The sequence below is a fragment of the Dama dama genome, chromosome 1, assembly GCF_033118175.1.
Source record: "Dama dama isolate Ldn47 chromosome 1, ASM3311817v1, whole genome shotgun sequence".
Classification (NCBI taxonomy): Eukaryota; Metazoa; Chordata; class Mammalia; order Artiodactyla; family Cervidae; genus Dama; species Dama dama.
This window is the reverse complement of record NC_083681.1, coordinates 74,873,235-74,899,167: the sequence shown is the minus strand read 5'-3', so window position 1 is coordinate 74,899,167 and position 25,933 is coordinate 74,873,235. Positions and strand designations below refer to the sequence as shown.

The window sequence follows — 25,933 nt, the reverse complement described above, 5'->3', positions numbered from 1 at the left end:
GAGCCCTGGGTCGGGAAGATTCCCGTGGAGAAGGAAATGGCAGCCCCCTCCAGTATACTTGCCTGGAGAATCCCACAGATAGTGGAGCCTGGCAGGCTACAGTCCATGGGGTCACAAGAGTCGGACACGACTTAGCGACTAAACCACGACTACCACAATAGTAATAATTGTAACAGCTACCATTTAATGAATATGTCTCAATGCCACCAACACCTTATAATATAGGTATTATTGTTCCTCACTTTACAGATGAGGATCTAAGGTTCAGAAAGTTTAGATTATGTCCACCAACATCCCTAACAGCTACTAAGTAACAGAAGTGGGATTGAAACACAGGTCTGTCTGGACACTAAAGCTTGGCATATTGGTTTTCTATTGCTGTACAACATTAACCCCAAACTTAGCCACTTAAAAGTGACAACCAGTGATTACCTCACAGTTTCTGTGGGTCAGAAATCTGGGTGCAGCTTAGCTGGTGCCTCTGCCTCAGGCTGTCTCACGAGGCAGCAATCCAGGTGTCAGCCAGGGTTCCAGTCTTATCTTGAGACTTGACTGGAAGAGGAAGGGCAAGGATTCCCTTCTGAGCACAGGATATAATTCCTTGCAGGCTGTGGGCTAGAGGCCTCGCTCGTCCGTTCCTTGCCTTATGGGCCTTTGCATAGAACAACTTGCAACATGGCAGCCTGCATCCCTCAGAACAGAAGTAGGAGAGAGAGAGGGAGGGAGGGCAAACGAAGAGCGAAGCCAGTTTCCTTGTCAGGAGTTTCCTTGTAACCGAATCTAGTATCCCACACTTTTCTACATTCTGTTCACCAGAAGCAAGTCAGCAGGCTGAGCTCACGGGGCAGGGATTCAGAAGGTGTGAGAACCAGGAGACGGGGCCCACTGTGAGGCTGCCTGCCGCACGTGGGTGACAGCTTCCCCAGATATCCTCCCCATACAGATCTGAACTAATTCCTCATCCCTTTTTCTTCCAAAGACACAAAAAGTCCAAGTTAACCGATCCTGCAATGGGGAACCTGACCTACAGCAACCCCTCCTACCGAACTTCCACTCAGGAAGTGAAGATTGAAGCGACCCCCAAACCGGCCATGTACAATCAACTGTGCTATAAGAAAGAGGTAAACGTGAAGTCTTGTATCTGAGAGCTTGTTTCTGGAGGGGCCGGGGGATTACGCTTCAGTTGCCTGAGCAGGAAGGCCACAGGGAGGGATGGTGGGTGGTCCTGGCATCTTGGGAGCGACAGTGAACAGAAGAATGGAGTGTGATTTGGGTTTCTGGAGAGGTTGGCAGCTTGTGAGGGACCAGCTTGAGGGGCCCTGGTGAGAGCAAGGTTAGAAAGTGGATCCCAGGGACGTCCGTGGTGGTCCAGTGCTTGGGACCTCACCTTCCAACACAGAGGGTGTGGGTTTGATCCCTGGGCAGGGAACTAAGATCCCACATGCTTTGGGGTCAAAAACCTAAAACACAGAAACGGAAGCAATACTGTAACAAATTCAATTTAAAAAATAAAAAGAAAGAAAGCAGATCCCAGGAGGTTTAGGTCTGAAAGCATGTGGGTGTGTACCTCCCTGCCCGAACATGTTTTCCCAGGCTCAGATGTTCCTTCCCTTCTAGAGTTGTCATTCTCCAGCAGTGAGGCTGTGCCCCTTTAAAGTGACCCCAAACTCCTAGAACTCCTGGACTCCCCCTTTCTAACCTCTGATCCAAGCTGTTGGCACCCAAGCTGTAGTTGGGAACGGCTGGTGTTTTGCTATTCTTCCTTTTATCACAGAATCTAAAGGAATTTCTCTAGAATTCTGAAAGTTTTTGTGCTTTTGTTCTTTTAACTCTTTTGTTGTGAAAAATTATTTGCTGAATGTTTAGGCATGAAAAATAGTCCCTCGTCAGTTTTAATGAGGGACTATAACTGAGGACTTTTGATTTTCCTAGTTTTTTTCCTAAAATCCTGCAACCCTTCATTAGAAATTATCCTGTATGGGACCATAAGAGATTCTCTTGGCCTGTCTAGCACAGTCAAAACCAGCCCTCACACCGACAGGGCTCCTCTGCATAACTAACATGCTGTACATTATAAGCATGTGATTTCAGGATCCACGAATTCCCCTATTAAAAAAACCTTCTACTACAAGCCAAAACAGAACCTGTAGGGATAGCTTGCAGCTTCAGGGATGACAGACCCCCTTCTCTATTAATATCTTTGAGAGAAAGACTCTTGAAGCTTCTTGGGTTCCTGGCGTGTCTGATGCCCCCAGAAAGGAACCCCAATGAGGGCCCTAGGTTAGACATTAAAATCATGTGACTCTTCCTTCTGTTGTATGCTTTTTCCTCAGCAGCTCTTTCACCCCTCTGATAGTCTTTCACCCTTTCTCTTCTGATTTCCTCTTCATTTCAGGTACCTGTTGCTGTGTGTTTGTAGAGGGAGTGGTATCCCCCATTGCTAGTGCCATGTCAGCCACTCTTCCTGACTCACCCCCGTGCCTCTGTGATGAGGACACAGTGCTCTGCATCTTATCTGACACTAGTCCGGCATGGAGCGTGTGCTTGGAGACTGGGCATGTGTGTGCGTGCCTGTGGGCTTGTGTGCTGTGTCTCTCTCTGCTTGATTGAGGGAGCTGTGACTCCCAGAGGGCAGGGACCATATTTTATATTGTGTAACCATCCAAGCATCCTGCTTATTGTAGGGGCTCAATAAATATCTGTGGAGTTGAATTGTTACTAAAATAAAGCAGCAGTTGCAGGGCTCTTGGCAGGAACACTATCCCAGGGACAGAACCCAAGCCATGGCCCATTTTTCTCTCTCGGCAATGGTGGCATGTTGGTTGGTATCTCCCAGAAACCAAGAGGAAGGCTATCCTTTGAGGAATCCAAAAAGGGAGAAGCCTGAGCAGAACTTAAGGCTTCCTTGGAACGATCCCTGGTTGCTTGAGAATGGCCCCAAGGCTCATGGGAGCAGAGTCAGAATAACCTCACACAAAAGCTCGTAGGTTACAGGACCCCAGTGGATTGACACTTAGACCCCAAATGAGAGGGTTTTCTGGAGCCTTTCTGCCTTACCTTCTGAAACTTTTCTTAAGAACATTAGAAAGAAGAGAATTAAGACTAAAACAGAACATGGAGCTATGTTCAATATCTTGTAATAAACTTTAGTGGAAAAGAATCTGAAAAAGAATTTTAACTGAATCACTTTGTTGTACACCAGAAACTAACACAACATTGTAAATCAACTCTACTTTAAAAACAAAAAAAGAATAAAATAGCACAGAAGTGGTTTAAAATCTTGAATAAATGAACATTTAACAGCCTCGGTCAATTGCTTCTGATCAGGTATCTTAGCATGCTGTCCCATTAATAAACCACATTAGCGATGTGACAATAGCTAACATGATTTAGTGCATGTTATGTGTTAGCTTTTATGTGTTAGGCACCTACTAATTGCATTTCATGGATCACCTCTTTTGACACTCACAGCCATTGGTTATGAGGTATGAATACTGTTGCTCTAAAGAGGTGAGCCTGAGGTTGGGAGATGTTCAGTGATTCGCCCCAGGTGACGCAGCCAGTGCGTAGCTCACGCAAGGCAGGGAAGTCGCGGTTCTCCCGCCTCTCCGTATGATACATGGTAACGATCGTCAAAGCTGCTCCTTTCCTTTTAGGCTCAGCCTTATACATTGGCTCTGACTAAATGTCCCCGTTTGTCTGTGAGATCTTTGCACTCTTCGCGCCCACTCCTACTCCATCCACCCACTTCAGAGGGAGCTGATCAACTGACCTTGTCTCTCCGCTCTCCACCCCAGGGTGGACCTGACCATAACTACACCAAGGAGAAGGTCAAGATTGTCGAGGGCATCTGCCTCCTGTCTGGCGACGATGCCGAGTGGGATGACCTCAAGCAACTGCGCAGCTCCCGGGGGGGCCTTCTTCGGGATCACGTGTGCATGAAGACAGACACCGTGTCCATCCAGGCCAGCTCTGGCTCCCTGGACGACATGGAGACGGAGCAGCTGCTGCAGGAAGAGCAGTCCGAGTGCAGCAGCGTCCACACCGCGGCCACTCCTGAAAGACGGGGCTCCCTGCCCGACACAGGCTGGAGACACGAACGCAAGCTCTCCTCGGAGAGCCAGGTCTAAATGCCCACGTTCCCCTCCCTGCCGCTTCCTTCTCCTTGGTGGACGCCCGGTCCTCGTGCTCGCTTGTACGGCAGGCCCCTTTCCTCTGTGCTGGTCCTGCTCCTCCTCCTCCCATCCCCGTTAACTGCTCCCCGGGCCCTCTGCGCGAGCTGTTTCCATCCGAGTTTGTACCTACCTGTGCACCAGAAATGATGGGGCATCCTCAGAATTTAGACCTGGACTGTACCACAAACCTCACCTCCTGCAGTCCATCCTGAGCACCCCCCCAACCCCTACCCCGCCGCCCCGAAACCAGGCCTGGTAATGATTCCTCATCATTACAGAACTCCACCTCCATCCCCTGGTACCCTCACTGCCTGCCCCGCCAGAGCTGATGACCCAGGATGGCACTCCCCCCATCAGAGCTGGCCTGACCGCTTCTCCAGGAGAACTTGCTGAATGGGGGCTGGAATCGGGGGCTGGGGTCATGTCGAGAGAGAGAGATGAAGGACAGAGGCTGAGAGGAGGAGGAGGAGTCAGCCCAGCTGGCATGGGCATCTGGGGAACCTCCAGCCTCGAGGGTGTTGGCAACATGAAAAAGCTTTCAAGGGTGACTGGGCCGGGTGACCTATCCATTGCCGGCGGTAGATATTATTCTTGCCCTGAGAGTTGTTTTTCCAGCTGCAGGCATTGAAGAAATCTATCTGGGTCTGGCTCAAGCTGTTCTTCCTTCTGCCAGAATGCCTGGAGCCTTTTCTACCTTCAGATGACTGAGCGGGGGGGGGGGGGGGGGGGGGTCCCTATCACAGGGCTGCTGGCTAATATGAATCTCCTCCTGCTGCCTCCAGGTTGTGAGCCGGTGGCTTGAGTAAGTGTGGGGGCCCTCAGCATGGGGTCTCTGCCATGTCTGAGAAGTGCTTCTTAGGCCAAACAGCACATCTCCTGAACTTTTAATGTCCTGCCACTCTCTTCCCTCCTCATTCACTGGGATTCTAAGCGCAGAGATCCTGGAGCAACTTCTCTAAAGGAGGGCCGTTAAGTTCAACAAATGGCTGGGAAGAGCGATGAGGTCAGAGACTCGAGGCCCCCAGGGCCTAAAGTGAAGTGTCCATGAGGCTGAGCCTCCTGCGTTCTCTCAGGTGCTCAGGGATCTAAGCGAGTGGACAGGAGCCTGCAGCTGGGGGCGCTGAAGTTCCCACTCCAAGTCCTCCCCGCTAGGTGACTCCCTTCCCTGCTGAGATGCCGTCACTGGGTTCATGCTTATTCACAGAAGAGGCACACGTGTCACACAAATGTCGGCAGAACTGAGACTTCTTACTGTCCTAAACTTCTACCTAGCTCTTCTGGGTTTTGTTTGTTTGTTTCGGTGCCTAATGTGCTTATTCTGATCTAGCCTTGTGGGCACCTGTGGCCAAGAGGCCTAAATAAAGATGCAAAGTGTGTGTGTCAGGGGGGCAAGGAGTAGAAAGGTAGAGAGAAACACTGAGGAGGCCCTTTCAGCCCAGCGCACATCCAGACCTCTTTCACCCAGGGATGAGAAGCCACAACAGGAGCTGAGGATGGATGGGGGTGCCTCGAGGGTGAGTTTCCAAATTTGAAACATGTCCTGGGGCTCCTGGCATTGAGAAATCAGCCGCCAAACATGTGAGTGAAAAGGGAAGACCAGAGCTAACCCTTTCCTGTCGATTCTGAGATCGCTTGAGACAGGTGCAGGCTCTTAGCCCTGCTCTCAATAGCCAGCCCCAGGTCTGGGCCCTCAAAGGACAGCCAGGCCAGGCCAAGCAGGATTTCCCAGAACACAAAGTAGGAAAAGAAAAGTCCCCCTCCTGGGAGGAAAGGGGGACATTTCACATTTGACCGGGCAGTAAAAGGAGGAGCACTTTGGGTCCTTGGATTTGCGGCTTGGGGATGGGGAGAGAAAGTAGCCAAACCGTATCTTCTCACATGGAAAGGGGGAAGGATCTTATTGCACTTGGGCTGTTCAGAATGTAGAAAGGACATATTTGAAGAAATATCTATTTGAGCACTGATTTACTATGTAAAAAGCAAAATCTCTCTGTCCTAAACTAATGGAAGTGATTCTCCCACGCTCACGTGTAATGGTTTTAACGTTACTCACTGGAGAGATTGGACTTTCTGGAGTTATTTAACCACTATGTTCAGTATTTTAGGACTTTATGATAATTTAATATAAATTTAGCTTTTCTTAATCACCTTGCCTGGCTTGGAGTCATGACTAGTAACTGCACCTGCTCTGACCGAAACATGCTGTGGAGACCTGCTTGCAGACATCACCACTAAGCCCTCTGGGGATGTGAAGAGCGATAAAAGGTGGGAGGTTCAGCTCATCTTGAGAAGACAGGTTAAGACCAGAGTTCATTGGCTTCTGAAATCCTGATGCCCTCTAGAGCAGGGTGGCTGGTAGGTTTCATTGTGAGTGCCAACTCTGGTTGGTCATGGCTGCCCGAGGTTCTGTCCAGACCCAATGGAAAAAAGTGTCCTGATGGTTAGTGGAGCCTTCTTTGAGCACCAAAAGGAAGCGTCATGGCATGTATGGCCGTGACATACATTCTATTTCTGTTCTAGGTCTAAGAGGACTTTGGTGTCACAGAACTTGAATTCACCTCGCAGGGATGGTCACTGGCAAGACTGTTTGATGTCTTAAAAGAAAAGCACTGGGATGGGGACAAGGAGGGCTAATTCTGGTCCCAGGTCTACCACTATCTCTGTTTGATCTTAGTTGTGTTTCACAGTTACTCTGAGAATGGGTCAAATGAACTAAAATTCCTTTTGTTTTTAAGAAGCTGTCTACTCATAGCCCATCCATTACATCTCGAGGCTAGAACAAGGCACTGGGGAATCCCATTTCAGCCTCTGGACATAATACCTTTCAATGAAGATTGGGAATCATGCAAGTCTTAATGTCAGATACAGAATTTGATGTCGGGGTCAATAGTTGATTTTCTAAGCCACAAACCATTTATAGACTATTGTTCCCATTCATTCATCCATTTGTTCATCTGCTAGGGGCTGGACACTGCCCAAGCATGACCAAGAAAGACAATATCACAGAGCTTAGAGTCCACCAATACCACCCCACCCCCCTCAAAAAAGAAAAAGGAAGCAAGAAGGACTGAATCCTTTTGTATATAAGTGATGAGATGTGAGTATAAACTGTCATGTATATTTCTTCTAACTTTGGTGAGGGATTGCTGTGCTAGAACAAAAACAAGTAGAATAGCTCAAGGACAACCATCCACCATTCTGTTTTGGGGGAAAAAAAAAAATCACAACAGAGAGGAAAGGAGGACATTTGAAGAAATGAAATCCAGTCTAAGGCACAAGCCTATATACCTGTAGGAAGTGCCCCTTTCCAGAGCCTCAGAATTATAGGCCAAGGCTATGAACAGTGACCACTAGAGCTGGGAAATCAGGAAGAACTTTTCAAATGGGGAGAAAAAAATGAATGCATTGAACACACACCATTTGCCTGGAAAACTGGATGTGTTTCTGGAAGAAGAAAATTTGGTGGATGCATTTTGCTAACCTGTGATTGTCCTGCTGCCTCAGCAGGAGGTTGCAGAGGAGAATGGGGTTGGCCTAATGGCCCAGGTCTTGACAAGAATTTGACCAGTGGCAAGTGAAAATTCTGTAACAGCGTCAGGGACTAGCACCCTGTTTTCATGTTATGCTCACTCTTAGCTTCCTGATCAGTAAAATGAAAAGGTTGAACCAGATGATTGCTGAGGTCCTTTCTGGCCTGAGACTTGTATGTATGGTCCTTCCAGGAAATCTTGGGGCTGAAACAAAAGTTGAGAATTCCTTGTCTGGTTTTCTGTATATAAAATCTAGAACTGCCAAGTAGGGAGATAATGAGCCAAATTCTAACCAACTGCACACATTTTTGCAAACTATTAATAGTTATGTTCAAAATACAGTCACTGCCTTTCTTTCTATATTATTTGAGCAAACTGTGCAACCGAAGATGAATCAGTTCAGTTCAGTCGCTCAGTCGTGTCCGACTCTTTGCAACCCCATGGACCACAGCACGCCAGGCTTCCCTGTCCATCACCAACTCCCGGAGCTTACTCAAACTCATATCCATCGCGTCGGTGATGCCATCCAACCATCTCATCCTCTGTCGTCCCCTTCTCCTCCTTACTGGGTGTTACTTCTGTGCCAGGCACCACTGTCACCTCTGGGATTAGAGCAAACAAAACCGACCAAGTCTCATGGAGTGAATCTGCTAAGGTCAGTGGAGGAGGCGGGTGCGGCATGAAGACAGACAATAAACAAGCCAATGGATTCCCTTCAGGGCTTGACAAGCATTCTCTAGAGGAAAAAAGGGCAGGGTGATCTGACAGCATGACCAGCTGGGGAGGGGGACATGAAAGACAAGGGGAAATATTTGAGGTTGTTATATGAGGCCTCAGCCATGCAGGCATTTGGGACAGGATATTTAGGCAAAGGAAGAGGAAACAGCACAGCACGTGCAAAGGTCCTGGGGTGGGAATGCTTAAGGTATGTTTGAGGGTTCAGTTCAGTTCAGTCACTCAGCCGTGTCTGACTCTGCAACCCCACGAACTGCAGCACACCAGGTCTCCCTGTCCATCACCAACTCCCGGAGTCCACCCAAACCCATGTCCATCGAGTCGGTGGTGCCATCCAGCCATCTCATCCTCTGTCATCCCCTTCTCCTCCTGCCCCCAATCCCTCCCAGCATCAGGGTCTTTTCAAATGAGTCAGCTCTTCACATCAGGTGGCCAAAGTACTGGAGTTTCAGCTTCAGCATCAGTCCTTCCAATGAACACCCAGGACTGATCTCCTTTAGGATGGACTGGTTGGATCTCCTTGCAGTCCAAGGGACTCTCAAGAGTCTTCTCCAACACCACAGTTCGAAAGCATCAATTCTTCGGCGCTCAGCTTTCTTTATAGTCCAATTCTCGCATCCATACATGGCCACTGGAAAAACCATAGCCTTGATTAGACAGGCCTTTGTTGGCAAAGTAATGTCTCTGCTTTTTAATATGCTGTCTAGGTTGGTCATAACTTTCCTTCCAAGGAGTAAGTGTCTTTTAATTTTATGGCTGCAATCACCATCTGCAGTGATTTTGGAGCCCAGAAAAATAAAGTCAGCCACTGTTTCCACTGTTTCCCCATCTATTTGCCATGAAGTGATGGGACCGGATGCCATGATCTTAGTTTTCTAAATGTTGAGCTTTAAGCCAACTTTTTCACTCTCCTCTTTCACTTTCATCAAGAGGCTCTTTAGTTCTTCACTTTCTGCCATAAGGGTGGTGTCATCTGCATATCTGAGGTTACTGATATTTCTCCCAGCAATCTTGATTCCAGCTTGTGCTTCCTCTAGCCCAGCGTTTCTCATGATGTACTCTGCATATAAGTTAAGTAAGCAGGGTGACAATATACAGCCTTGACGTACTCCTTTTCCTACTTGGAACCAGTCTGTTGTTCCATGTCCAGTTCTAACTGTTGCTTCCTGACCTGCATACAGGTTTCTCAAGAGGCAGGTCAGGTGGTCTGATATTCCCATCTCTTTCAGAATTTTCCAGTTTATTGTGATCCACACAGTCAAAGGCTTTGGCATAGTCAATAGAGCAGAATAAGATGAATAGATCTCTGTAAAACATAAAGAGGTCTCCAAGGCATGAATTGAAGCTTTCATCAAACCTAGGCCAGAAGAAAACAGTCAGTGGTACATAGGAACTGGGAAAGAGCATCTACAAGAGCTGAGGGTGTAGGAGGTTCTAAGCATAATGCACTGACATTCAAGGGCACTTTAGTCATTTCTACTAATGGACATGATAAAAGAAATGTGGTTGAACCCTTTGTGTGGCTAAGAAACAGTCTATGCCTTTTCTTCATATATGATGACTCAACTGATCCAGCTAGTAGGATATGTGCTGGGGGATGTTTTAGGCAGCCTTTGTTTTGAAACATTCCCTCACTCACCCATTGTTTCCTCTCCAGATCATTCTCCCATTAACCAGGTGACAGAGGCTAAGTAGAGCTCTGCATAGGGGACAGAATTTTATTTCCTGTCAAGGCTCCACGTCACAACTTTAGACACCCTGATGTGATGTTAAAACAGATCCAGACAGCCTAATTAAGGGTCTGCGTTTAAACCCAAGGCTGAAGTTAGCCCCAAGGCTATCCAATCTGCTTATTTCATTTTACAAGACACAAAGAGCCAAGAACTTTCTCTTATCCTGCCCTTCTCAGTGGTTTTTCCTTCAGCCCTTAAAAGCCTGCTGACAGCCTGCTAGAGAGGTCCCTAATCTCTCCTTTCTGCATACTTCCTCTTTGGTGGAGCTGATGCTTCTGTGGTCAAAGTTCTTGGACAGCCTGCATTTTGGGGCCTAAGGAGAAATGGACTATAAGAGAAAAAAAAGCTGTTCATCCCTTCATTCAACCAGCACCTATTAAATGCAACCAAGTACAAGATGGGATAGGCTTTGCCATCTTGGAGGCCAGTCAAGGCACTGAAACCCACAGCCACATAAGATCTGTGTTAATGTTGCCACTGCTGTCTCCAGGGAATAATGCAGGGGGTACTTGGACTGAGAGCTGAAGTTAATCACTGAAGCTGCTCCTTTTAGGCTGGATGGATCCATGTCCCATGGCACAGATATTTCCACCAAAATGGCTTGTGATTGCGATGGAATGAGCACTGTCCTAATGCTCGCAGACTTTTCAGAAATGCCCAGCACAGTTACTCAGAAGCCACAATGTTTGTCATTTGTTTCCTGCTTCCGGTTGCAATAATACAGTGTTCACTTAGATATCTAATGTTCACAAGGGTTTCATTATTAACTTCCATGTGTAGAACTATTGAGAGACCCCAGGAATAAAGTATGTGCACATAAGTCTAATAAATACATAGATAAATGCCATTTGATGATAATCCTGGACTTGCTAAACACTGAGCATCTACTATGGGCAATGTACTGTATTAGGTTTCTACAAGGCTCTACAGAATCTGCCATTCCCTTCTCTCTATTATCAGTGGGACCGCAGCTGCTACCACCTTCCTGCTGCTAAATACTCTGCTCTTTCTCAAACCTGCCAGGTATGCACCCAACTTAGGGTCTTTGCATAGCTGTTCCCTCTGGCTAGCACTTTCTTCCTCTAGATATACTCATGGTGAACTGCTTTGCCTTTTTCAAGTGTTTGCTCAAATGTGATCTCAAAGAAACTCTGACCACCCTTCATAAAATTATAGTCTTTCCAACTGCACTTCCCAGTTCCTTCTACTCTGTTTCATTCTTTTCCATTTTCCCATTGCACATACTGTCAATAACATACTATATGATTTTTTAAGTGTTGATTGTTTATGTTTCCCCATTATAATGTGAGCACCATAAGAGGAGGAGTTTTTCTTGGGTGGGGAGGTATATTTTATTTATGGATAATCCCAAATGCCTAGTACAGTCCCTGCACATACTAGGTGCTCAAAAAATATTTGCTGAATGAATAAATTAAGGGAATCAAGACATTTCATGCCCACCTTCTAGTGGGGTTGCACCTAAACCAAATAAGACAAAAAGGGATTTTGCCATCTTGTTCTAAGGTCTAAACCTCCAGGATCTAGACTCTGTACATTGTTTATTCACCAAATTCCAGGTTACCATCACTCTCTCCTTACATGTAATCTTCCATTTATTTCTGATAATATTTAAATAAAGTAAACATTTCAATGATCAATGACCGAAGAAGACTATGTTTCTCAAAGATTAGGGTGACCTTTTTGCTCAGATCGACTCAGATCGACTCCTGCCCGCTCCCTCTGCCGGTGGATCTGTCCTCATTGCTCATCTCTTCATTCCCTCCACTCTCCCACTCTGTGGTCTCATCCACAATTTCATCTTTTCACTCCATGGAGGTGATTCTTAAACCTATATCACTTGAGTCCAATCTCTTCTCACAACTCTCATCCTGGACTCCCTAGGCCTACTTACATGATTCCATTTGCATGTCTCATTGCTATGTAAAAGTAAATAGGTCTGAAACAAAACACCTTGTCTTCCCTTTGAGACTGGCTTCTCCTGACTTTCTACTTCCATTTGGGCAATCATTGCCTCCCATTCCCTAGGCTCAAATCCTGGCCACACTCTTTGACTCATCTCTCTAAATGGGCCTCACCCTCACCTTTATTCCTAACTCAGTCTGTTGTCAAAACTTCCCCTGTTTCTTGAATCTTTTCTCATCATTTCCACTGCTCATATCAGACTCCTAACTGGGCTCTCAACTCTAACCGATTTTAGAATTAGAGAATCAAGCTAGTTAGTTTTCCTAAAGTTCAGTTCTGATTTTGTCACTCCCTTGCTCAGATATCTTCAGTAGCTCTTAACTGCCTACTTTAATAAAGTACAAATTCCTTACCCTAGTATTCAAGACTCTCCAAAAATTGTTCCTTTCTCAGCTACTCTTGTGTCCCAATAACTTCCTAATATGAACCCTGTTCTAAATCAACCCACAGGTTCAACCCCCAACATAAAATGTACTTTCTTGTCTCTGTGCCATACTTTTCCCACTACTAGACAGTCTCCCTTCTCCTTCTATTAAGAAAAAAATTTTTAACGTGTCAGTGGTAAAAAATTCATTTCCCTCCCTAATGAGTCCCATCCCCCTTAAGTTTTTTGAAATTCCAGTATTGTTCTAACCATTTTCAGGCATGCACATAGATACACATACATTTATAACCATATATAATAAAAGCATTCCATGTGCCAAGTCACTTCAGTCATGTCCAACTCTTTTGCGACCCAATGGACTATAACCCACCAGTCTCCTGTGTCCATGGGATTCCCCAGGCAACAATACTGGAGTCAGTTGCCATGCCCTCCTCCACGGGATCTTCCCAAGTGAGGGATCGATCCTGTGTCTCCTATGACCCCTGCATTGCGGGCGGACTCTTTACTGCTGAGGCACTGGGGAAGCCCCCAAACCAGTCCATATATGTATGCTTTTCTGCAACTTGCCTTTTTTTCAATTAAATAAAATTTGTGCATTTTTCTAACCAGTGCATATAGATTAACCATATTCTTTTTAACAGTTGCATAGTATTCTATTGAATGGATATACCATAATTATATAAGTTCCTTATAAATGAACATGTAATTTTCAGGATTTTTTGTTGTTGATGTGTTTGTTTTCTAAATCAGTGCTGTAGTGAATGTTTTTGTACATTTTTCTTTGCATACATGAGTAAATCTCTATGACAAATTCCCATCAGTAGCATTATTTGGCCAGAGACTATATACATTTTACATTTTAATAACTGTTAAATTGGTCTTCTAAAAGTTTGTACCAGTTATACCTTTACCAACAAGTGACTTTGAATGTCTATTTCTCTAACTCTCAGCTAACTAAAAGTTGTTAACCTTTTTCATCTTTGCTGATTTGATGAATTAAAACAAAAACTATTGTTTTGTTACTTTCACCCATCCCTTTCACCCATCTACATTTCATACCCTCTTGGCTACATATTGTTTAAATCTCAGATTAAAAATACATCCCCTTCACAGATCATCCCCCACCTAATGTCTCCCTTCCCTTAAACATTTACAGCTTTTCTTTTATGTTGTTCTCATATTGCTTTGAATTTTAGTGACTAGTTCTATATGTTTTATTCCTCTAACAACTGTAGTTTGCAAATTCCTTGGAAGCTAGGATCAGGTCTTATTCATGGAAACACTGAATGTAGAGACAAAACAAGAATTTCAGGAATCATATTAACCAAGTCTCTCATTTTTACAAATAACCAGAGTATTAAGTCTTTGAAGAACGCATTACTGTTAAAACCCTGTTTCTAGACACTCAATTAGTTATATTAATTCAACACACTAAATTTATAAGGGAAACATCATTAACCCAGTTCACAGATGAGGAAACTAAGTTCCAGATGATTTACTGAGAAAAGTACTTTACTCAGAACAGGTCCAAGACCGGGATCCATCGTTTTGGCTCCATTCATCCTCCTTCCACTGTATCTTAGTTGCCTTTCTGGTTTCCCTCACACACTCAGCTACACCTCAAATAACTGTGAATAAAATGACTCGGAAAAAAAAATTGCCAGGTATTGGCTGCATCTCCAATACTTGTGGCCACCTGATGCGAAGAACTGACTCATTGTTAAAGACCCTGATGCTGGGAAAGATTGAAGGCAGGAGGAGAAGGGGACGACAGAGGATGAGATGGTTGGATTGCCATCACCAACTCGATGGACATGAGCTTGAACAAGCTCCAGGAATTGGTGATGGACAAGGAGGCCTGGCATGCTGCGGTCTATGGGGCCGCAAAAAGTTGGACACGACTGAGCAACTGAATTGATTGACAGTAGTTTAAATACCTGCAATTAAGTAAAGCAAAACTGCTGAGCACCCAGGAGGCACAGCTAGCTCTTCACACACGTTTCTTCCAGGATAGTCTCAGTCTTTCGCTCCCCGCCCCGGTGACCTCCCCACAGGACCAAGCAGAGTCAGGCTCCAAGGGAAACACAGCTGCGCACGGCCCCTTTAAGGCTACGGGCGGCGCGTGCCCACAGTTCTTTCAAACGGACCAATGGAAGGGCAATGGGCGGTCCGCCCAGGACCAATAAACAACGAGGACACTGCGGGGTGTGCGGCGGCCCAAGCGGTTTCAAACGGCTTAGAGCAACCTCTTGGTTCTGGCCCGGCGGAGGTGAGTGGACTGTGGGCCCGACCCACCCGCCTAGGCCTCTCAGGTTCACGAGTCGCGCGCGCGGAGCGTCCCCTCACCCCGGGTGCGGGGGGCGGGGGTCTTCCGCGGACGCGCGCCTCCCTCGCCCCACAAACCCGGCGGGTCTGAGGCGGCGGAGCGGGGCGGAGGCCGGGGGACTGGCGGCAGGGAGGGCGGGGTGGGGGGGGGGCGTGGGCGCTCGGGTGCGGCTGAGGCCGGGGCCGGGATCCGGGTGACCGGAGCGCGGCGCGGCGGGGTGTTGGCGACCGCGCCCGAGGGATGCGTGAGGCGCAGGGCCGCGCCTGGCGGCTCTGGGTGTTCGGGTACTGGGGCCGGGGGGCCTACGAGCCGGCCCTGCTACGGCGCCCCTCGCGTAATTGTCAAATGAATGAATGAGAGAGAACCTCCGTGGGCTGTGGTGGTTGTGAAGGGCTCTGGTCGCCTCACAGCGTGACAAGGACAGTGGTCCCGGGGCCTGCCCGTGCACCTGTGCCCGGCCCGCGCACCTGCGTCCCCGCCGACTTGCTGCGATTTAAAACGATTCGGATCGCATCGCTCCGCCCTTCCGCCTGGCTTTCTCTCTCAGAAGGTGTCAGTAGAGTTCAGGTATATTTCCAGCTTTGAAGCTTTGGGGGACACATACAATAGCCAGCAGTGTGGGTTAAGCAGGCCTTGCTACTTTAAGCTGAGGGCTCGGTAAACTAGATTCTTAGTTTTTAAGCTCTTAACCACTGTGGCTGTCGAGATAGCTATCCTGCCATTGTGGTAATTGTCAGGCCGGATTTAAACGCGTCTGTTTTTTGTGTCTGGGATAGAAAATGGTTAAAGTCGTGTTGCCAGAGCGGCTACTATGTGTTAGAAAATACACTCGTGTTGATGAATCTTAGCAATGAGTTTTTCATTCAGCGGCAATAGAGGAAGAGGAGGTTTTTGCAGAACTTGCCCCAAATTTATGCATGGTTCCAGTGTAATTCTTATGGGACTCAAGGCTTCAAGTGTTGGCCCAGAAATGCTCCCTGCCTTATTTTATGCATAATTATAGTAATTGAAAACTCATTTTGAGAGAGGTGAACTCCTCCTTTCTCCATTTTTATCACCCTGAAAAGTCCTTCTTTGACCTAAAGAGCTGATAATGAAGGTAACAATCTTTGAAACTTGAGAAATTGTAAAAGATTTGGATATTTCTTAAATGACTGGATAAACTGTAATTTTTTATAAAATGACTTAGAGAAAGGTGAAAGCAATATATATTTGGCAACATAAATTAAACATAATGGGTAAACCCATGGGAAAAAAATTTACACAAGTTTTTAAAGTTTGTTCCCTCAGTCAACAGCAAGCAAAAATATTCCTTAACAATAAACTGTATAATTTATTATTTTAAAGTTTTTGATCAACAGACAGCTTAATTTTAACAGCAGAGTTTTAACTGCGATAAATTTGAGTTCCCTAATATTATCAACACTGTTTCAGGTTTTGGGGAAGCAATTAAAAATAATAAATGTATTTTAACAGTGCCTTAGGTTATTGTTTAAAATCTTGATGGGGAAGGAAAACTTTTCTTTATATTGGAGCAAAGTCAAGTTCCTTTATGCTCCTCTGTCTTAATGGAGTCTCATTCATTCATTCACCAAATATTGAGATTGAAGCCTACCATGTGTTAAACATTGTTCTAGATTCTGGGAATACACTGGTGAACCAGAAAAAGACAAAGCCCCTGACCTAAGGGACTTTGACAATTTTATCTCTCAAACAATTTGCTGTAGCAAATTGTCATTTCTATAATCCCTCTGGCCAGCTCTAGTCCTTGAACAAAATAAATGCTCAGCTACTTCTACCAGCAGTAGTTAACATTTATTGAATATTCACTGTGTGCCACGTTTTATCTTTTTTAATTCTCACAACCTTTGACAGATGAGGAAGCTGAGTCTTAGAAAGCTTATGCAGCGTGCTCAAAATCTTACAACCGATAGAACCTCAGTTTGAACCCAAGTTAGTCTGTCTAAGTGCCTTTGCCCAGAATTTCTGGTTGTACTGTGTGAAGTGGTGAGATCTGTTAGGGAGAATTCAGGGTCATTTTCTGGGGAGACTCTCCCTCTTGCCTTTTATTCTTAAATACTTCTGTCAGAGACATAATGAAATGTGAACCATAGGCATGGTGGGTTTTAGAGGGAAGGTGGAAGAACAAGTCAAAGTATCATATTTACTATATGAGAGATGGACAGTTGTGACAGTGGGAGATAGGACTAAATGGGGGCATAGAGTTTAGATGTGGATCTAATTATGATTGATGAATTCCTGGCGATCAGTGTTGGAGAGGTTTGAATTTTTTTTAATTTTATTTTAATGTTAAATGCATATTTGTACCTGTAGAGTTCAGGATTTATTGCTTACCTTGTTTCTATCAGGGCAGTTGCCTTGCCCACTTGATTTATCTCAAATACTTAAAAGATACTGTTTTTGGCCTTTGTATGTGTTCTCTCTGCCTGGAACTTCCCACCTGCTCTACCCTGCCTCAAGCTTGTCTTTGTATATAGGCATCACTCAGGTCTCAACTCGCATATCATCTCCTTAAAGAAGCATTTGCCAAGCTCCAATTGGTGTAGCCCTCTTGGTCATATTTACCTCACTTTTTTTTTTTTAAACTTTATAGCATTTATTGCTATATGATAGGTCATTTATTGTTTGCTTGTATATTGTCTGATTTCCTCACAGAAATGAAAGCAGGGCACAGGAACTTTTTTTTCTGTTTTTTTTTTTTTTTTTTTAATCTGTGAGGTTATTTCAATGCTTCAGGTGGTGCTTAGGACAAATAAGGTGGCCAGAAAATATTTGTTGGCCAAAACTGGCGTAGTTTTCTCCATGTAATAAAGTGTACAACTAACCAGTGTTTCTGTGTCTTTGGATATGGCAATATCTTAGCAGACTAATTTGGAAAGTCTTCAACTAAGTATCATGGAAAAATGATAGTTTTATGTTTGTGTTGACTGAGAGAAAAAATAGATCTGGCTTCCCCACTTCACTGTTTCCCCCTTGTTCTTAAAAACTTACAAATCTATAGAAGTTTTTAGGGGTATTGTTTAGGCATATAGTAAAATTCCAATACATGAACATTTATCTAATGTTTGTCTCATAATTAGACTGGGGTTATGTGTTTTGGGGAGGAAGATCACAGAGAGAATGCCATTTCCGTCCCATCATATAAAGGGTACTATCAACATGATTTATGACTGTTGGTATTGACTTTGATCATCTGGCTGAAGTAGTGTTTGTCTGGTTTCTCCACTACAGAGTTACTCTTTTCCCCTTTCTATACAGTGGTCTTCGGAAGGAACTAATTTTGTACAGCCCACTTATGAAGTGAGGGATTGTGTTCCCTGTCCTTGGGGTGGAATAGCTAGATAATTTATTTGAATTTCTTCTGTGTGGGAAATTTGTCTCTCTTTCCCCATTTATTAATTTAGTCAAGGATTTATATCAGTATAAACTGAAGGGTATTTTATACTTTGAGTTATATTCCAGTACTGCTTTACTTTGTTGCTCAAATTGTTTAGCTATATCCATTGAGTATTCTTTCATTTGGCTCTTGTTCCCCTTTAACATTGCCACATCTGTGTGTGTGTGTTTTATTTAATTATTATTATTATTTTTTAGCACTTCCTGACTTTCTGACACTACAAGATGCAATAGGCTCATCTTGTATATTTCTTGTCACAGTGCTAGAATTAGTCATTGCTCCTGGATATCCTGGGACCTTTTATTGGAGAATGGTAATAAAAACCAAAATCTGGGCAGTAAGTGTTCTCATTGCTACTCGGTGTCATTTCTTTTAGGCACTCTCAACTAACAGGTATATATACTAACTGGTGTGTATAGACATCTATTGATAGTCCTATATGTTGCTATCTGTTTCTGTACCAAATTAAACAGGAGTTCTGTTCAGCTCCAGTAGACATGTATAGCAGTATCTGAATTTTTAATCCATACTCCCATAGAAAACAACTTTATTAACTAGAAGTGCAGGGCTTCCCAGGTGGCTCAGTGGTAAAGAATCTGCCTGCCAAGCAGGAGACATGGGTGTGTCGGGAAGATCCCCTGGAGAAGGAGATGGCAACCCACTCCTGTATTCTTGTCTGGGAAATCCCATGGACAGAGGAGCCTGGCAGGCTACAGCCCATGGGGTTGCAAAAGAGTCGGACACGACTGAGCGACTAAACAACACTGATACAGTGCTTATGTCCAGTTCCTTTCGCCTTTCATGTTAAAGTTCATTCATTTCCAAAGTTGCTTAAGTCAGTTCTTTTTCCCCACCCACTTCAATGAGGTGGTTGCACACATTTTATGGGATTCCTCAGTCTCCCAAATGACTTTCTAAAATTAGCATGCATTAAAGTTTACTGTTTATGTTGTAAACTTCTGTAAGTTTTGACATTTATACTTATCCACCATTATACTATCAGAGAGAATAGTTTCACTGCCCTAAAAATCTCTTATAATTCACCCATTCATCCTTTCTCCCTCCCCCACCCTCTGGCAGCGTTGATGTCTTTATTGTCTCCATAGTTTTGACTCTTCCAGAATGTAATATAATTGGAATCATACACTATGTACCCTTTTCAGACTGGCTTCTTTCACTTAGGAGTATCTATTTAAGGTTCTCCCATGTCTTTTCTTGGCTTGATAGCTCATTTCTTTTTATTACTGAATAAGATTTTATTGTGTGTGTATACCACCGTTTATCCGTTCACCTATTGAAGGATATCTAGGTCACTTCTAGTTTTTGGCAGTTATGAACAAAGCTGCTATAAACATTTGTGTGTGTCATATAAATTTTTAGTTCTCCTGTGTAAATACCTACGAGTGTGACTGCTGGGCCGTAGGGTAAGACAGTGTTTAGCTTGGTAAGACACTGCCAAACTCTTCAAAAGTGGCTGTATCATCTTGCGTTTCCACTGGCAGTGAATGGGAGTTCTTTCTCTTCACATCTGTGAAGCCTTTAGTTTCACCAGTTTTTTTTCTTTTTTTAAAATTTTAGCCATTCTAGTAGGTCTGAGGTATTGCACTTTGAAAAAATTTTGTTTTTCAAGACATGACTTTTTTGAAGGTAAATGATAGGGTTTTTTGTTTTTCAGGGTTTTTTTTTGTTTTTGTTTTGACAAAACCTCTAAAAAATAACCTTTTTTATTTTGTAATAATTTAAGATTTACAGAAAAGTTGCTAAGATATAGCATTCTGTATACCTCTTATCCAGTCTCCTCTATTGTTAATATCTTACATGGAACATATGTCAAAATGAAGAAACCAACATTGATGCATTACTTTTAACTGAACTCCAGGTTTTGTTGGGATATCTGTAGTTTTCTATTCATCTCACCTTTCTGTTTCAGGATCCAGTCCTGGGTAACCTATTGCATTTAGTTGTCATCTCTTTGTAAAAAATCTCCTTCAGTCTTTGACAGTTTCTCACTTTGCCTCCATGGTCTTGACAGTTTTGAGTACTAGTCAGTTATTTTGTGGAATATTCTTCTTCTGGGTTTGTCCCGTGTTTTTTTCATTATTAGACAAGGGTTATGTGTTTTTGGAAAGAATGTCACAGAATATCATCTTTTCTTATCAAGGGAATATATGATATCACTGATGATGTTAACTTGGACACTTGGTTAAGGTAGTGTTTGCCAGGTTGAGTAGTAAAGTTACTTTTTTTTCCTTTCTATGCCTATTCTTTGGAAGTGAGTCTCTGAGTCTAGCCCATCCTCAAAGTGGATGGGGGGCATAAGTTCTGCTTACTTAAGTTGCAACAGTATCTACATAGATTGTTTGGAATTTTGTAACAAAAATTTGTTCTCCCCCATTTATTTTTCTGTTTAACCAGTTATCTATATCAATATGAATATCTTTGATAATCTGATTTTATGTTATTTATTTATTTAGCTCATTCTGAGCACTTTTCTGGTACAGCAAGATGATCCAGACCAATATAGTATTTTCCCCATCCCAGCTGTAGAATCAGCCCTGGTTCCTTTTATGAGACTGTGATATTTATTGATAGAATCCAAGATCTAGATGTGCTTATTTCTGGGGTGTCATTGTTCCAAGGTCCTCTCAGTAAACAGAGCTGGGTATGTATGTATACTAACTCATGCATATGCACACATATATAGTTGTTTTTATTTATTTCCATCTGTATTAAGCTAAACATGATTTCATACAGGTCTCTCCAAGTTTCCGAGGAAACTCATGTCCCAAACAAACATCCTCCAAAAGAGGTATGCTTTTTACTGAGCTCTTTCTTTTTTCTTCCATAACTCTTTTAAGTGCCACAGAAAACATTATTTTCACCTAATTGCTAACAGCAGTTGCTTATTCCTGGAATATGACCTTTGCTCAGAGATGCAAAGTATAAATTCTGAGTTTGTTGGAACGGTCAGACATTTTTGGCATAGATATGATGTCAGATAAACCTTGGTGACCTCTGTCTCTTCAAAAGTGATTTTTATTTTATTAAGAGATTAGAAACTTACTTCTTCAATATCTTGATTATATTTCTTGTTGTTGTTGTCTAGTTGCTCAGTCTTGTCCGACTCTTTGTGATCCGATAGACTATAGCCAGATTCCTCTGTCCGTGGGATTTTTCAGACAAGAATACTGGAGTTGGGTTGCCATTTCCTTCTCCATCTTGATTATATTTCTTAGAGATTATTAATTAAAGTGAGTTTTAAATTCTTTCTATGAAGATGAGGAAAAAAGTTGAATAGTCTCAAGTATGTCTTGAAAATGTTTGTTTAATCAGTCGTCTTTTTGTTTTTTCAGTCGTAAGACTTAAAGTCAAATTTTATTTATCTGAATGTTAACTGCCAGGAAATAAACCAAAAAAGTCTTTTCTGCATTCTAAATTTTATTGATTTCCTTCAAGTAGATCCTGCTCCGTCTTTATGCGCAGTTTTCACCCTGCTTGCTTCTTTAAATCAAGAGCTAAAATTAGATAGCACCGCTACAGGTTAACTAGAAGTGTTAGTTTGATCAGGAAGTTTGAGGAAGGAAAGCTGCAGAACATTAAAATTCGAAAAAGCCATACTGGAACCACTTGATTTCGATACGAGATACCCTCATAACTCCTTGCCAGTACATCTTGAGGGTATTGCTACATTGATTGCTCAAAGGGATTATCCTGAAAATTTTAAATAATTATCAGTTGATTTTGTTTAAGAAGAGTGTGAAGCTTATGTATTTTCTTAGATTTATTTTACATGGAAAAAAGTTATATAAAATAATTGATATTTCAGAGACAAACCTCTAGCAAACTTGGCTACCTAGAACATCTTATTCTCTAATTCATTATGCTGTTTTATTTCTTTTATGTATTTATTTGAAGTGTTTGTTTTTCATCATTTTGTGTCCTTATTGATTTGCTATGTGAAGTCTCTCATTCTTGTGTTTTAGGTATTTTTTTCAGTACTGTAATTCCACACTTTTCTTTTGGCCCTTTCTTATACGATACATTCCTTAAAAAAAAAAAGTCTCATGAAAACCCCAGTCCTCAACTAGCATGAGTTCTTCATTTGTGAGTAAAGATCAAATCCCATATCAGAAATCTCTGGGCAGTAAAGGAAAACAGATTTTTATGCTTTAGAGGACTGCCTGCTTATTTTGACCTACGTTTAATATGGGGAATTCCTCCAAGTGAAATATGGATAGTCTCCTGAGTAATATAAAATGACATATACTTGTTTGAAAGATGAAAGTGTTAGTCAGTCAATCATGTCTGACTCTTTGTGACTGGTCAGGCTCATCTGTCTATGGAATTCTCCAGGCAAGAATACTGGATTGGGTAGCCATTTGCTTCCTCAAGAGATCTTCCTACTCCTCCAGGGGTCAAACCCAGGTCTCCTGCATTGCAGGCAGATTTTTTTTTTTTTTTTTTTTACCATTTGAGCCACCAGGGAAGTCAAAAGTCTGGTGCTCTACTGATTAAATTATCCAGGCTTTACTTGTTTAACTTTCGGTAAATCTGCTTTCTATAGGATAAAAAACTGTTTTAGATCAGAGACTTACCTTACTCGGTCCTAAGAACCCTAAGCTAACTTAGGCCTTTCTTGAACCAGAAGATTAAAATGTGGGTTTGATTAAGTCTGAAGACAGCATTTTAAAAAGCAGAGACATTGCCAACAAAGGTCTGCCTAGTCAAAGCTGTGGTTTTTCCAGTGAGTGGTCATGTATGGATGTGAGAGTTGGACTATAAAGAAAGCTGAATGCTGAAGAGTTGATGCTTTTGAACTGTGGTGTTGGAGAAGACTCTTGAGAGTCCCTTGGACTGCAAGGAAATCCAACCAGTCCATCCTAAAGGAAATCAGTCCTGAATATTCATTGGAAGGACTGATCCTGAAGCTGAGATGCCAATATTTTGGCCAATGGATGCAAAGAACTGACTCATTTGAAAAGACCCTGATGCTGGGAAAGATTGAGGGCAGGAGGAGAAGGGGATGACAAAGGATGAGATGGTTGGATGTCATCACTGACTCAATTGAGTAAGCTCAGGGAGTTGGTGATGGACAGGGAAGCCTGGTGTGCCGCAGTCCACGGGGTCGCAAAGAGTCAGACACGACTAAGTGACTGAACTGAACTGAAGTCTGTCTAAGATCTCTAAATGACTCTGAGATGATGCTTATAATAATAATATAGTAATGATACCTACTGTTTCTTGAGTGCTTGCTATTTGCCATGATGGGTCTTCCCTGGTGGCTCAGATGGTAAAGAATCCACTTGCAATGCAGGAGATCTGGATTTAATCCTTGGAGTCAGGAAGATCCCTGGAGAAGGGAATGACTACTTACTCTAGTCTTCTTGCCTGGAGAATTCCATGGACAGAAAAGCCTGGAGGGCTACAGTCCAAGGAGTCACAAAGAGTTGGACATGACTGAGCAACTAACACAAGCACAGTACTACTTCCTTGCGTAAAGTCCCTGGCTTTGTATGATTGGACCCTTTTCAGTCTGCCCTATTTCTCAGCTTCTGTTTTGGCCACATAAGTTGCAGATCTTGCCTAGCTCTTGTCAGCTTTCACCCACATGCCTGAAACATTCTCTTGTTATATCTAGTCATTGTGCCTAGGTCTGGCTAATTGCTATTTCCTTTAGTTCTCAGTCTAAATATCACTTTCTCAGGGAGACCTTCCCTCACCCTCCAGTCTAGATTAATTGCCTGTTACACCCTCATAGTACATTGCCACTGGGCTACTGTATTTCACTTCCTGTACTTAGTATGTAGCTAAGTGCCTAATACAGAGTGACATCTTATGATCTCACGCTACTCTGTATTAGGCACTTAGCTACATACTAAGTGCACTTGTGTGGCAGAGGGGGTTTTCTCATCTGTAAAATGGAATAATAACATCAATCTCAGAGTTACGAGAAATAAATGAGTTAATGTATGTGAAGTGCTTAGAATACTGCCTGGCACGTAATGAATGCTCAGGAAATGTGTATTAAATAAGGAACCACATGAAGATGGTACTGTAATGATGGATGATAAAACTGAAACTCAGGTAGTGTGTGACAAAGCAAGTGCTATAACTTAGATCTAACTCCAACATCCAACTTGACAGTTTTGGGTGAATTTAATTTTGACTAGTTCAGTTGCTCAGTCGTGTCCGACTCTTTGCGACAGCATGAACTGCAGCACGCCAGGCCTCCCTGTCCATCACCAACTCCCAGAGTCCACCCAAACCCCTGTCCATTGAGTCGATGATGCCATCCAACCATCTCATCCTCTGTCGTCCCCTTCTCCTCTGGCCCTCAAACTTTCCAAGCATATCAGGGTCTTTTCAGATGAGTCAGTTTTTCGCATCAGGTGGCCGAAGTATTGGAGCTTCAGCTTCAGCATCAATCCTTCCAATGAATGTTCAGAGTTGATTTCCTTTAGGATGAACTGGTCAGATCTCCTTGCAGTCCAAGGGACTCTCAAGAGTCTTCTGCAACACCACAGTTCAAAAGCATCAATTCTTTGGCACTCAGCTTTCTTTATAGTTCAACTCTCACATCCATACGTGACTACTGGAAAAACCATAGCCTCGACTAGACGGACCTTTGTTGACAAAGTAATGTCTCTGCTTTTTAATATACTGTCTAGGTTGGTCATAACTTTCCTTCCAAGGAGTAAGCGTCTTTTAATTTCATGGCTGCAGTCACCATCTGCAGTGATTTTGGAGCCCCCAAAAATAAAGTCAGCCATTGTTTCCCCATCTGTTTGCCATGAAGTGATGGAACCAGATGCCATGATCTTAGTTTTCTGACTGTTGAGCTTTAAGCCAACTTTTTCACTCTCCTCTTTGACTTTCATCAAGAGGCTCTTTAGTTCTTCTTCACTTTCTGCCATAAGGGTGGTATTATCTGCATATCTGAGGTTATTGATATTTCTCCCAGCAGTCTTGATTCCAGCTTGTGCTTCCTCCAGCCCAGCGTTTCTCATGATGTACTCTGCATATAAGTTAAATAAGCAGGGTGACAATATACAATTTTGACCAGGGTGCTGTACAAGATTTATTGCAAGCAGCTGCTCTCCTGCCATGACTTTACCAAACAAACGATTCTAAAATTAAAATTTCCTTCTTTTAATGGATTTTATAATCAAAATGTAGGTACTAAGAAAACAGTGACAAAAGTCTTCTAAATTTTTGAAATCTATTACTTAATAATTTTTCACTTTGAAAAAGGGTTTGCTTTAGAATTTTATTAATTATATCATGTTTCCTTTTCACATTTTAAATACATTCAGCCTGAAAAATTTTATTTATAAACTCAGAACACATTTATTGTATATTTAAGAGTTCTATAATTTGATGAAATTGTGCTGTTTTAGGAATTATGTGTTAGAGGACAAAGCATTCTGCTAGATGCTGGGGTAATAAATAAGATTCAGATCTCTCTTTCAAGGGAGATACAATGTCCAAAAAATATTAAAGGAAGGAAGTGAGGCTTATGGAATATGTATAGACAGATTCAGCTTCAAGGTGCCAGGCTGGAATTTTGAAGTTTTAGAGCTTTTAAAAACATTTTGATAAAATATATTGAAGCTTGTTGTTCATTAAAATAAAAGACAAGGCTATGTAT

General features: G+C 43.0%; 2 protein-coding genes and 1 long non-coding RNA gene across 5 annotated transcripts in view; 2 read left to right on the top strand and 1 right to left on the bottom strand.

The window, feature by feature from the left end:
• LRP4 (LDL receptor related protein 4) overlaps window positions 1-6,322 on the top strand; it is a 52,371-nt gene extending 46,049 nt beyond the window's left edge. Inside the window, exons 37-38 of the mRNA XM_061153066.1 lie at window positions 980-1,121; window positions 3,798-6,322. Of these exons, the coding sequence (XP_061009049.1) occupies window positions 980-1,121; window positions 3,798-4,130 (475 nt within the window). The 3' untranslated portion in view covers window positions 4,131-6,322. The remainder of the gene's footprint in view (window positions 1-979; window positions 1,122-3,797) is intronic.
• On the bottom strand, window positions 6,017-14,607 carry LOC133063563 (uncharacterized). Its single transcript, XR_009694437.1, has 2 exons — window positions 14,479-14,607; window positions 6,017-9,797 (listed from the first exon to the last, which is right to left on the bottom strand). It is a non-coding gene; the product is annotated as an uncharacterized LOC133063563 (long non-coding RNA).
• A 130-nt stretch (window positions 14,608-14,737) lies between these two features.
• CKAP5 (cytoskeleton associated protein 5) overlaps window positions 14,738-25,933 on the top strand; it is a 97,197-nt gene continuing 86,001 nt past the window's right edge. For 2 of the 3 annotated variants that reach the window (XM_061153052.1, XM_061153027.1), the window contains exon 1: window positions 14,738-14,810. The gene's annotated coding sequence lies outside the window, so the exon portion shown is untranslated. Of the gene's footprint in view, window positions 14,811-15,413; window positions 15,435-25,933 lie in introns of those variants that run through there. The other variant, XM_061153037.1, reaches the window with a different exon arrangement.